The 14,574-nt window shown below is 36.0% G+C and overlaps 1 protein-coding gene across 1 annotated transcript; it reads left to right on the top strand.

Moving 5' to 3' along the window:
- The first annotated feature begins 5,021 nt into the window (after nucleotides 1-5,021).
- LOC110875682 (G-type lectin S-receptor-like serine/threonine-protein kinase At4g27290) lies at nucleotides 5,022-9,138 on the top strand. Its single transcript, XM_035976982.1, has 7 exons — nucleotides 5,022-6,271; nucleotides 6,799-6,813; nucleotides 6,977-7,107; nucleotides 7,446-7,656; nucleotides 8,231-8,468; nucleotides 8,574-8,724; nucleotides 8,836-9,138. The coding sequence occupies exons 1-7, from the start codon at nucleotides 5,041-5,043 to the stop codon at nucleotides 9,136-9,138; spliced, it is 2,280 nt and encodes a 759-aa protein (XP_035832875.1). The 5' UTR covers nucleotides 5,022-5,040.
- The last annotated feature ends 5,436 nt before the right edge of the window (nucleotides 9,139-14,574 follow it).

The following is a 14,574-nucleotide window of genomic DNA, read 5'->3' on the forward strand; positions in this document are numbered from 1 at the left end:
TCTGGATTTCGGGGTCAAAACAATATGGTTTGACCCGTTTCGGCTAATTTATGTAAACTAGTTACATAGCCGAACCGTGCGCGCAAAAGGCGCAACGGGTAACCGTAAGGGTCCTACACTGTTTTCCTAAGTCAACATGCTTTAAAGAGGTTGTGGTATCAGTAGGATACCTTCCATAATGCCCGTAACGAGTTTAAGTTGTTATTATGCCCCGTAGGGGTATTCCGGTCTTTTTAAAGATTATAAAAGAGGTTTTAGAGTTCTACAGGAAATCTGAGTTTCCCGAATAGTTTATAAAGTCTAAAATACTTTATTTATTATTTAAAATCAGTAGCAACTGGAATCGGGTCAAAAGACCTTGTAGAACTCAAGTTATGGCCGAAAAGGGTATATTCGGTATTTACCGAACCGTTGCCATAACCACAGGTTATGAGCAGGTTAAAAATAATTAAAAATCTTTAAAAATCCCAAAATATTATTTTACAACAGTGAGCAAAAGTTTTGGTGTCGAAATCCGGGTTTAGATAGGCGTTATGCTAATTGCGCTATTTAATTACTAAAGTTTCGCAATTTGCGCTATTTAGCATAACTCCTATTCTGGACCTCGGATTGACATGAAATTTTAGGGACATGCTTAGATATCAGTAACCAAGGTTATGATAATTTCACATGTCCGAAATTCTCGTTTTAATTTATAAAGGGCGTTACGGTCAACTTTTAAGCATTTAACTGAAATGTGTAAAAGACTTGGACAAACGACGAACCGGTCACAGAGGGTGATACCATCATGTGACCTGGTCCTAAGAGAGTCCTAAGGCATATCTACATTGCACTAAAACGGGTCAGAACTGAAGTCAAAGCAAAAGTCAAAGTTTTGCGACTTTCGGCTCCGAACCGGGTCAATATAGCAAATGGTCGAATCAAACAAGCTTAGACTTGTTAATACACTTATTATCATATTTTATGAGTGTTTAAACAGGTTGCATATCATCTACATTACAGATTATGCGTAAAATCGCAAAAATGGCTTTCTGTTGACTTTTTAAGTACACGTTTGACTCGACATTTGACCTAGTTAGAGTGGTGATCAGGGGGAACCCTTTTAAGGGTTTACTACCCACATAAATACCAACACATAACTATCTTTGATTCGACAAATCACTGGACCATTCGTGATTTATCACAAAGTCAATTGTTAACTACGACGGATTGACTTTTAAGCTAAACTAAGCAAAAACTAAGCCATAAAAGGGTTAGACAACTTACAGAAGATTGTGCACGACTTAGGATGATAGAAGAACACTTTGAGAGCTCCAGGAATGATCTTGAGAGCAGTGTTTGAGGTGTGGTGAACTTATGCACAATGTAGGCCTTTTTATAGTAAAGTTTGGTGCACAAGATCATTACAACACATCCTACATTGCTCATGGATGATCTGCAAGTGTCCTAAGGTGCTAGGGGTCAGGAAGAGGGCGCCCATGCTTCATTGATTGCTCACAAGATCGTTTACAAGCCAAATCATTGAATTTGCCCATGTTTTCTGTTACTGGGCGTCCTACGCGGCCCGCATGAGAGTTCATGCATCTTGTACGCGGGCCGCCTGAGTCCATAAGCCAGAAACCGGATTAACAGGTGGCTCGCGGCCCGCATCAACTAGCCCCTAACCTTTACGCGGCCCGCGTTAGGTCTGATTTCCAAGATTTTTGAATCTTTTGTAATGATTAACGAAATCTTCGGTAATTAATAACCTGACCTTTCGGGTTTGAAGGGGTAACTTTGCGATATGGCCCTCGGTTAATTACAATTAAGGGCCTCGTGCCATTTACCCGTACTGTCAAGCCCCCGGTTAGTTTAATTACTATCCGAAAAGCCTTAACTTTCACTGTTGACGCTTTTAACCCCTCTCGTACGAATTTGATCATAACTTTCTCGTTTTAAAATGGAACTTCGCGAAATTTATATAGTACATTCTAGTGAGCATATTTTACTGTTACAAAGCTTCGGGTTTGTCAAAGGGTCACTCAGAGGTATAATTAAACATGTTGACACAGTTAACCCTTGCAGTTTGTAATCTCTCACTTTCTTCCGCGTTTCACTTCCGTACGATCCATGATTTATTCGTTTGAAGGTACGAGCATCGTTTAGGGTTACTATACAATATATTTACCCTTTGTTGACATTTATAACCCTCGAATTTACATACTTTTAAGGTTTGTCAACTTTAGTCCTTTATTTAATATCTAATGCCACGTGTAAACTCGGGACACGTGTCAGCACATTATTGGACACAAAATTTCGAGGTGTTACACCATCTTCCGTTCAGTAGTTCAATTGCAGTGGTCCAAGACCAATTAGAAGTGCTCTCATCTCAGTTAAGCCGGAAAAGACAACACGTCAACCAAACGCAATCGCCACCTCAAGCCTTCTGAATGCCCATCCTTTGTCTATCTCTTCTTCTGAATGCCCATCCTTTTTACGATCACATAAAAGATATTACACAGACCTTTTAGAATTATCAATGGGTTAGATAGAGTTTGTTTTCTGTAGCCGATAACTTAGTTCCATTTTACAGAAGTCAGGTACATCAACAGCGCCCACTACACTTCAAAACAAATTGGTACACAAATAATTTGTATTACATGCGTTAACATTCATAATGCGCAGGTACCACTGAAACAACAACCCCACAAGTCAAGGATGATAACAAAGGGAAAAGTATGACTTCCACTGAACCATCCTTAAGTGATTGTCATCAACCAAAGGATTCACCAACAAATCAAAAGAAAAACAACCCACCTGGTACACCCACAACAACTTTCACTATTTATATAGTTTACGGCGTATACACAGTCCAAGTTATTTGTATTAACAAAAAAATGGTTTCTTAGCAACGTCCACGCACACATACAACAAAATTAAAGAAATAGAGAAGACCCATGGATGTATTGGTACGACGTCCACACCACTAAACACCCTAGCACACCAGCAAACTAATGAACAAGACGATTAGGAGGATGATGAACGGTGGATAACCAGTATGGACGAAATCAAGGAGACATTCAAATCTTATTTAAATTGATCATACTATCTCGTTCGACGTGGTTACTATGGTCCCCCGATTTAAAATAATTTGTCAATGACTTTCTGATGACCTTTTCTTCTTACCTTTAAGCATTTTAGTACATTTTTGGGCTATTTGGCCAAAAATAAAATGATCACTTTTTATACAAACAAACTGGGAAGTTTATATTAAAAAAATTAAATAAATAAACAACCTACTATTAAAGTAGTAAAAAACAAACAAATAACTAAATGAAAAAAGAAACATGAGGTCCAGTTTGGTAATGATTTCCACTTCCATTATCTCGTTTACCAACTATTGTATTATTGGTTTTTATGTCAATTTTGCAGTTCATGAATTGATATATTAATGATACTACCACAATACTTTAAAAGATAAACCAGGTAAAACAAACCATGCAAACTGCATGCGAACAACGATTACACCTTAACTTTTGGTTTCATTTATGATACTGATTTCTAGTTAATTTTATACAGTCCAAGGTGATATGCTATATTTGTTCTTTCATCCAACCATTGTTACACATTTCAAGTTAATTTATCATAACTTACATATTTCATTTTGTAAGATAAGAGTGACATGTTGGGTTTTGTAACTAACAACCTTCATGCTTAAAAGTCAACATTTACATATCATAAATGAATATGCTATCAGTCGGGATACCCGCCGCATCACAAAAGAAGCACATAGCCTACTATTTATACAAGAGTTAAGGATTAGTAAAATGTTTCACTTAGTTAGATACTTAAAAACTCTAATAAAACTAATTAAATGTCATCAATAAACTTTACTCAAGGGTTTCTCTTTTATTCACCACATGAAAATTCTATTTAATATTTATAATTTTATTAAATCATAAATATATTAAATATCCATTCCCTAAATTTCATATATTCTTTTACCACACAAAGAAGAGGGAGTTGTAAGATGGATGACAAGAAAAGTATGGCTACTTTGTAGCCGACAAGAGGATAGAAAGCCCCTCAACTAACGTCTTGTATTATCAATTTTTCAACAATAATTAGTCTTCCGATCAAAGATTAACACCTAGCATTGTTGATTTGATATTTAGCTTAGACTAATCTAAGAGTCCACTTCCACTTTCTTGACAATTGAGTATCATTCACTTTAGAAATATCAAACCAGGTGTCCTCTACAACTCATCTACAAAAATAGTGACAATACTGAAACGTTGGACAAATGCGTGTTCTTTGTGCATGTTGTCAAATATATTGACCCTCGAAGTCGTCACCAAAAACAACTTTAATACGTCCATTGAATATTAAATTTTCCCTACTTTTGTGAGATATACAATGAATAGATAAATAGTAGTAATAACTAAGAGTATCTCCGTGGCTAAATTCTCAACAAAAAATTCACGATCATAATACCTCTATTCTTCATTAAATTAAAAGGACATCTACATTAAGATCATTTTGTTAGTTACATACTTTTATCATATCTACATACTTTTATCTTAGTAAAACATATCTACGTTGTTAAAACATAAATCTATTATATAGACTTATAATTACATGTTCAGTTCGGTTTCGGTTATATCAGTTAACCAAAGCTTCATAACCGTAACCATAACCAATTAGTCGGTTATACAAAGTAATTGGTTATGGCGGTTATTTTACTCACCCCTACCCTCTTATTAGTCAGAAAACAAAGACGGACGATAGAAAAGAATAAGTGATAACTATTCAGATCAGCTGCTCATGTGAAACAAAAGATCACGTGTACAATCTCGCCGTCGGAACTTGTCAGATTAATCAACTAGTTGACTTTTAAAACATTCTAATGTTGAATATCAAACGGCAGATGTAACCTCTTGCAATGCCAGATGAATAAATCTAGAAAAGCTGAATGACTAGTTGATCTTTGATAAAGAGAATAATAATTAGATGATGGAGAGTCTTACCATATTTTTGTTATTTTTCCGCGCTTTATGTTCTATGTTAACTAGTTCTATTGCAGTAGACACTTTGTCCCCAAATCAACTCATCAGAGATGGTGATACCATATTTTCATCCGGAGGAATGTTTGAACTAGGATTTTTTAGCCCGGGTAACTCCAACAACAGGTATCTGGGAATATGGTACAAAAACGTTTCAAATGGCACCGTTGTCTGGGTTGCCAATAGAGATACCCCGCTGAACACTGCTTCGGGCCTCCTAAGAGTCAGTAGCAACGGTATCCTGCGACTTGTTTCTATTGGTAATAATACTAATTCCACTATCTGGTCATCTTCGTTTTCATCTTCAAGTAATGGTACTAATTCAGTGGCACAGCTATTAGACAATGGAAATCTTGTAATAAGGGAAGGAAATAGGATTATATGGCAAAGTTATGATTACCCTGGCGACACTTATCTCCCAGGTATGAAAGTCGGCAAGGACTTGATTACAGGCGTAGACAGGAAATGGACATCATGGAATAGCCTTGATGATCCTTCTCCGGGTCGGTATGTTTTATGGATGGATACAAATGGTTTCCCACAGATATTTGTGAACCGGAGTTTGGTTTTGCACACGAGGTTTGGACCATGGAATGGGGTTAGATTTAGTGGCATGCCTAGTTTGACAACAAACCCCACAGCAGTAAACGAGTTTGTTATCAACGAGAAGGAGATATATTATATGATCAAAGCTGATAGTGCAGTTGTGTCAAGGATACACTTGAACCCTGAAGGTGATTTGACACGCATGAATTGGGTTAACAGCACCCAAAGTTGGCTTACGATTTTAGTTACAGCACCCTCTGATAGTTGTTCGCCATATGGAATATGCGGTCCATATGGAACTTGTAACACTAGAAATTTCCCTATTTGTAGTTGTCTGGAAGGTTTTGTGCCCAAGCGCCCAGAGGAATGGAATGCGGGAGCCTGGTCAAGTGGGTGTGTACCGAGAACTCCTTTGGATTGTGGGAATGGGAATGAGAATGGGTTCAAAAGACTTTCAGGTGTAAAACTCCCAGATACCCGAAGTTCATGGTATGATTCGAGTACGAATATAGGGGAGTGTGAGACGGAGTGCAGGAGTAATTGCTCTTGTACCGCGTATGCAGATTTGGATATTAGAAATGGTGGAAGTGGATGCTTGCTATGGTTTGATGAGCTAGTGGATATTAGGGAATACAATGAAACACAAGTTCTTTACATTAGAATGGCCAGGTCCGAATTAACAAGTAAGCACCCTTTGTTTTGAAGAACTAGGAAGCCTATTCTTGTATATGATATATATTTTTCATTGTGTTCTTAAGGTCTTGCATCTAGTGGCTCTGCTTCCAACAGAAAGAAAGCCATGATTATAGGGGTTGTGTCGAGCTTAATCTGTTTGTTCCTGGTCGGTCTAACTCTTGCGGTGTACGTAATAATCAAGAAGAAAAGGTCATACATGAATAGACAAGGTATGGTAGATGTGTGTTCTTTTACCAGAGATGTATGTTTTTCTCTCTAATGATCATAGTAAATTCATCCAGAAAAGATATACTTAAGGCATTGTACGTTTTAACTCATAACACATTAACACCTTATTAATATCATAAAAGATCACATTAATATTGATACAGTTTAATGTTTGTAAACATTATTTACTTATATAAATTTATATAAACAATTGGACAAAGTTTTTTTTATTGAAACCAACATGGCATGGCCCGATTTGACCCATTATCCGACCAGCGAAATTTGTCAACTCTGTAATTTTCTACAGACTTAACACGAGAATGTTTCACCAGGTGTCAATATTGTGCTTCAAAACTGTATGTCTTGAAGTACAATCTATAGGCTGCTTTCAAAACATGGTGCATGATTGATTATATGTTTTTTTTTCGGTTAAAATAAGTTCATATATCACTTTGTATGTGACTCGATTCCAGACATCAATGAAGATTCAGAGTATGACGGTCGGAAAGAAGATATTGATTTACCATCTTTTAGCTTGTCTATCATTGCCAAGTCTACAAGTAACTTTTCAAGCACCAATAAGCTTGGACAAGGTGGCTTTGGTCCCGTCTACAAGGTAACAACTCTTCAGAAATTAGCGACTATACAACGTTAGCCCAACAATGGTGTCTTCAACATGAAATTGTTCTCAAGTAGATGACTGTGGTAATAGCTGAATGAGAAATATATATAAAGTTTTAACATTGAAATTTTTTAGTATCTTATAAGACAATAAACTTTTTATTCACTCACCTTAGCAGTTAAAAAATGAACCATCCGGTAACAACCTTTTGGTTTTGGAAGTGACGATCTTTTTCTAAGGAACATTTTGTCAATTGTTGTATTTCGTCGTGGAAAATATTAATCATGTATTCTTCAAAAATTGAATAATGCAAGTTGTTTGGTAAACTTCAGGGTGTGTTAGATGATGGTCGAGAAATAGCGGTGAAGCGATTGTCAAAATCTTCAAGACAAGGACTTGATGAGTTCAAGAATGAAGTTAGATGTATTGCCAAACTTCAGCATCGAAATCTTGTTAAACTTTTAGGATACTGCATCCAAGGAGATGAAATAATGTTGATTTATGAATACATGTCCAACAAAAGTTTGGATATAACTCTATTCGGTTCGACTCTCTTTCCATGAAATTTACAATACAATCTCAAAAAGATTGGTATATTCTTGTATATAGCATAAAATTCAATGCCGAAAACACAAAGAAGAACTAGAATCAGCAGATGTGGGCATAAAACTGCCAAACATTTTTTTTGAGAATTACTCCTTTTTTGAAGTATTATAGTTTTCGCATTTTCACACATACGATGTTTGGTTTGCACAAAACATAACGCTAATTACTCATTTTAGAATTCTCTAATTACATACTTTTGTTGGGTTCATTCCAAACATTTTTATCTGAAAACACTAAATTTATGTAAAATATTACTGTGGCAAATATAATTACAAACATTATTTTTATTTCAACTTTTCAAATATTATACGCATTAAAGTGGACTTTGGGTGCCTACACTCTAAAGAAGGTCCAGAAGAATCTGCATACAGTTGAAGATAGAAAATACAATACTGGAGACACAAATAGATTGTTCTATCTTCAGAAAAGTTACCCAGCTTGCGTTGATAGAAGTATGCTAGTTGTTTAGATTTGAAATGTTCATAACTAATCAAAAAGTTAATGTATGTAGATATTAGTCGAAGGTCAATGCTTGATTGGCCACAACGGTTCCATATTATCCAAGGGATTGCTCGTGGGCTTCTTTATCTGCATCAGGACTCTCGGCTTCGGGTGATTCACAGAGATTTGAAAGCTGCAAATATTTTGTTGGATCAGGACATGAGCCCTAAAATATCAGACTTCGGTCTTGCTAGAAGATTTAAAGGCTATGAGACTGAAGCCAATACCAACAAAGTGGTCGGAACCTAGTAAGAACTAATAAACACTTCCTTCCTTGGAACTATATGGCTCAGAGTCATATGTCCATAAAAAGGTTTCTAAGATATTTTAACAAAAAACTTCTTAACTTGCAGTGGTTATATCGCTCCAGAATATGCATTGCATGGGCTTTTCTCAATTAAATCAGATGTATTCAGCTTTGGAGTTCTAGTGTTGGAAATAGTGAGCGGACAGAAAAACCAAGGGTTCACTCATGAACAACACAGTGACAGCCTTCTAGGACATGTAAGTTACATTTTTTTTTTCTAAAACTACTTGTCTTCTTTCATAAAATCATTAAAACAAAAGTTTCCTGCATTTATGCATGTATTGTACACTAACATACACATTGGTTAGGCATGGAGACTCTATAAAGAAGAAAGATCCCTGGAGCTTGCTTGTACCCAACTGAGGAATACATGCGTTGACTCTGAAATAATCCGATCAATACATATTGGTTTGTTATGTGTACAACATCACGCGGAAGATAGACCAACTATGTCATCTGTTGTTGTAATGTTGGATAATGAGAGTACGCTGCCACCACCAAAACAACCTGCATTTTACACTGAAGTTTATCCTGAAATCAACAACCTTTCATCGATCCCAACAGATAATTCGGTTAATAATGTCACAATAACAATCTTAGACGCACGATAGGATGTCCGTTGTTTCATGTCTATTTCCATATGGTTTGATGTAACATTTACTTATAAATAGGTTCAGTTATACTCTGTAATGCATGTATCTACAGTCTATTAAGGTGGGTTTCGGATAAGTTGGACCATAAGTGCATACCCAGAATTTTGTGTCCATTTACATTGAGTATAGTGATTCATATAAGGACATTATTAATCTAATCCATACTGATTATATTCAGTTGTTTGAAGTGAAGTGTTGTTTTAACATCCACAAACGGTAATACACCCATTATATTATAAGTCGTTACTCATCTATAAACCATTTTGTAACATGGTTTAGGAATATGTAATTTTTCGTTCATCGAAATATCGTATGCTTTTGCAAAACTTGCATGTCTTTCCACCCCCGACAACATTTATAAAAAATGTAAAACTCTAAAAAGTGGGGGTTATGAACTCACCTCGATATCCAGTGCAAAGCTAGCACAATCCATAATGTTGTTTCCAAAACGTAACTTGCTAGGCATGCAATCTATAACATTCCTATCAAGAAATAAACTCATAAGTTTCTACTCAAATGTAGCTAAACTACGTATCACCGAGCTCTACTAAATCGCTAACCGAATTATTCGATGGGAAGATGTTGTTAACTTGATGGAAACGATATTGCTATACTTGTTTAATCCCACATATAGTCGGTGATAAAACTCAGTCTTGGGAACACTTAGTTTCCGAGAGATTTAGAATACATATATATATATAGAGAGAGAGAGAGAGAGGAGAGAGAGAAAGTGTAAAATACATTACGACTTAACATACATCACGTACGACAACGTACGTGATTTTACACTATAACGTGCGTGATTATTGTTTTCAGCATGCGTGATTAATGTTTTCAACATGCGTGATTTGGGTTTTTGAGTTTATAACGTGCGTGATTTTCATTATAACGTGCGTAATTATCTGTCGTACGTGATATATGTTAAGCCGTATTATACATTAACTGGCCTCTCTCTCTCTCTCTCTCTCTCTCTCTCTCTATATATATATATATATATATATATATATATATATATATATATATATATATATATATATATATATATATATATATATATATATATATATATGGGTCAGGATTTAGGGAAAACGGTGAAAAGTATGAGAACAGTGAGAATGCTTATGGATCGTCCGATCAAAACAATCTATGGACTAGATTGGCGTGGTGGCGTTTTCGTAAATAACATCAATTTTATTAAGTGGATGCGCTTCATTAAGGGTAAAAAGGTCTTTTACTGCTCAAATTCAAAACGCCAACTAAATTGAGAACACGCCATTCAAACACAAATAAAACGCCATTAATACAAAACGCCAAAGCTTAGTGATAAAACGCGTTGCAAATTACAGGTAGACGAAACAAACAGTAACTAAAATTCAATTATTAACATTTATTAGAAGAAATTCCCTCCTAAATTACGTGCCAAAAACATCATTATATAAACGACGTTAACATCGCTTCCATAATCACTTCCATCCATCATTCTAAAAACATCTTTTACCAAAACGCCAAGTTTAACCAAAACACCAAAAATGGCAACCATTGTTTCATGGAGATACACGATGAGAATCAGAAGATTCGTCATACGTTTTGACAACAGAAGAAGGGTGTTTGTTAAGACAATCAAAGCAATTTTGAAAACGGAAGAAGAGGTACAGAGGGGTATCCTATCGCTTGGCATCCCTCTGGATAACAAATGTCATGAAACACAAAAGCTTATGAGAAGATTAACAAGGAAATTTAGGCCAAGCAAAACAGATGGAAAAATGGACCCAACCATCAAATCATGGTGTTTTCATGAAGAAACATACATGGTGACCGTTATATGTGACAACGGAGAGCAGGAAGACTAGAAGACATCATGACCAAGTAGAGGGTTGGGTTCATGGAAGAGTTACATAATGCCACATGTTTGAACACAGACATGGACTAAAAAATGGCGTTGATGCAGGACATGTTCAAATGGAAGCTTCAAAATCTTCAACAACAAGAAGTCAATGAAAGTGAAAGTGATGACTTGGATAAAAGACTAGAAGAATCCGAAGAAGAAGACAAAGGAAGTGATGGGTACTTCTCAGATAAAGTACCTTCTGACGAGAAGTTTTAATTTTTTTTTTGTTTTCTTTTGTGTAATTTTTTTTCACATAATAAAATACTATATTTCTCCCCTTAGTTTCAAATCGCCAAAAAATACTACAACAAGTCATTGCATACAAAACGCCAAAAATAATAAAAACTATTTTTCCTGGATAATTTTTTCTCTGTTAATGTATTTTCTCATCTTGATCTACATAACGCCATTAAAAAACGCCAAACTTGGAAGATGGGACGTCTCACACCCTTATCTAATAAAGCTGAACAAAACAGTAAATACACACAGTAACTGAAAGGATGGTTACTTTATTACTAGCATTAATTATAATAAAATCTCGCCTAAACTACGCGCCAAAAACATCCTATAAGAGAGATGACTATGCACAATCAATTGATCACACCCAAAAACAAACGCCATGTTTCCTAGAAACCACTCACGTTAAAACGCCAAAAAATAGTTAAAAAACCGCAGATGGCAAACCTCGTTTCTTCTATTTTGAGTATTGTTCTGCATGAAGTTTCACTAAATAGATTCTTCTCTGAGGTGGGTATTTCTATAAGCTTTTGCTGAATGAGATGGACAAATATTCAAGAAAAAGAGACTGATGACAGTGATATGTCATTATGTGAGCTTTGTTCTTGATGGATATAATGATGGCATGAAGGGATCGATACCAGTGTAAATGCTATTTTGGACTCCATGATCATAATAGCATCCAAGCAGGAGTTGATCTTCAATGACATGTCACCAAACAAGAATATAACACACCAAAATACATGATGCCATTAATCAGCTTCGTCTAAAGACGGGCGTTATGTAGGAAAATTGGCATCTAGCTAAGGTATTCAAAGCTTCAAGGCACGAAAAAATCAAGAAGAAGAGGATGATGATAGTGAAGATTTGGATGAGAAATTAGATTAGGATTTTTATTTTTTTTTCTTTTTCTATCCTTTTTAGGGGATCATTTTCTGTTGTTTGTTATCTAATTCTCTACTAATAAAATACATTATATCTGTTAAAAAATTGTTTGTAAAACGCCAAAAACTACAAACACCAAAACGCCTAATAGTATGAAAACTATGAGCACAGATGCTGGCAAAGCACGTTGTTACTATATAAAATGCCAAAACTAGTAATGAAAATACTTTAACAAATTATTATTAAAAACACCAATAATAGACTAAATGCCATTAAAACAATGTATAAAACAACGTGCCGTCTTTATCTAAACTCGATTAAAAACAAAATGCCAAACACTGAAAAGATGAGAAGTGTTACAACCTTAACAGATGAAGCTGAACAAAACAGTAACTGCAAACAGTAACTGAAACGACGGAAAACTTTATTGCTAACATTTATTATAGAGTAAAATGCACGGATAGTCCCTGTGGTTTTGCAAAATAACACCTATAGTCCCCAACTTTTGGAAATTACACCGGTGCTCCTTGTGGTTGACAGTTTGTTACTCGGATAGTCCCTAGAGTGGATGACGGTTAGTTTTCTCTGTTAAGTGGATGTGAAATGAAAAATTTACCCTTCATCTTCTCCACTCTATAAAAACAAAACAACCCCATCCCATCCCATACCAACCCCACCCACCCCCACCTTTCACTCTGTTTCCCCCCACCATTAACCACCAACCACCACCCACCTCCCACCTATACCACAAGTAACCACCTTCTGCGTCATCTCCCTCATCTTCACCTGCAAACACCGTCACCACCACATATTCATCTGCAAACACAGCCACCACCACCGCCTTCATTCGACCACCACAACCACCGCCTTCACTCGACCACCACAACCACCGTATCAAGGCCAAATTGTGACAGTTAAAGCTCAATATAACAAGTTATATTTGTTCAATTAACGTTTTGCTAAACTATAGTAATTATACCCTAAATCTGTTACTATTTGAAAAACAGTGAGTATGAAACCTAACCAAGCAATCGAAGGAAGTAGAATTAGGGTTCCGTTGTTGCCAGATGCGAACAGTCTTATCGTCGCCGCATGAAGCTGTAACACCCTTGCTATTATTTTAGGGTTTTCATATTATTTACGTAAGCAAACATGTAATTTTAATTACATACACATTGAAAAATACGGTTAAATTAAAACATTTTCGGATTTGAAACAATACAATACAATAGGTACAAATTCGTTGTTTTTAAATGACGACGAAACCATGTGTGGAAGCTTGTATCTTAATCGTGTTCGGTTCTTCAATGAGCTTGATCTTCATCCGGGTACTCTTGATATCCACCTATGATCAAAACCAACATAAAAGTTAGTTTTGATAACTAAATATAAGTCTAAACAAGTTCTAAGCAACGAATAATCAAACAAAATATTTATTGCCAACTTTGATGTCTCCCGCGTGTCGCGGGAGACCCATCTCAATGTGTCGCGCGTCGCGGCGATCATCGCGTGTCGCGCCCCAAGCTGAGTCCTTCGTCGCGTGTCGCAGGGGAACCCAATTTCCAGCGGGTTCATTACTGAAACCTGCATTTTCTGACCAGCTATAATTTTCAACAAAAATCAAACTTGAGATTGTCTTAACTTTTTATCTACAAGTCCGTTTTACGCGATTCTTTTTCCTACGCGTCCGTAATTAAGTTACGGACCCGTTTATCACTTGGTTTGCATAAAAATCTGATTTATCTATGTTGGCTCATAAATCCTTTAGGTGATTATTCGACCCGTTTGGCATTATTATTTCACTACATGCTCTAAAAAGAAAATAGTTAATTCCTATCATTTTACCCATCCCGGGCTTGTCAAACCTTAACGTTTTCACTCCCATCCTAGAGTTTACGTAGGCGTTTACATTCACCGATTCAATTGTATCTATCTAAGCATTTAACCACAATTTACTTCTTAGTCTATTTTGACCCGCAAACGTTTTTGCCTATACTTTTTATATGTATCTAAGGGTTTCAAAATCAATAAACAAGTTTCTAAACAAACTCTAACGGTCGTTTACCCGGTTCGCCCGTTAAGGGATTTTTGGTCAATTCTAGTCTCTTATTTTACGACGAAAGACTCTCACTAATTATCGACCAAATTAGCAGTTTTAACTACAACATAATTATACGTTCCTGGCTCGGATCAATACATTGACCCGTTTTAATACCTTGTCTCGAAAATTTGCTAATTCATAGCAACGCTAATTCATAAGCCGCTTTATCCTGTAAGCATAAAACTCGACAAGTGCTTATTAGTCGATATTTGTCAAATGGTATCCACATTACCATTTGACCCGTTTTACTCTTTTTATTCATTAGGCTTACTTATAGTAACCG

The sequence above is a fragment of the Helianthus annuus genome, chromosome 9, assembly GCF_002127325.2.
Source record: "Helianthus annuus cultivar XRQ/B chromosome 9, HanXRQr2.0-SUNRISE, whole genome shotgun sequence".
NCBI classification, from domain to species: Eukaryota; Viridiplantae; Streptophyta; class Magnoliopsida; order Asterales; family Asteraceae; genus Helianthus; species Helianthus annuus.

Coding starts and splice junctions, on each gene's coding strand:
- LOC110875682 (XM_035976982.1), top strand. CDS start 5,041: ATGTTAACTAGTTCTATTGCAGTAGACACTTTGTCCCCAAATCAACTC. Junction 7,108..7,445: donor GCTTTGGTCCCGTCTACAAG/GTAACAACTCTT, acceptor GGTAAACTTCAG/GGTGTGTTAGATGATGGTCG. Junction 8,469..8,573: donor AACAAAGTGGTCGGAACCTA/GTAAGAACTAAT, acceptor CTTAACTTGCAG/TGGTTATATCGCTCCAGAAT.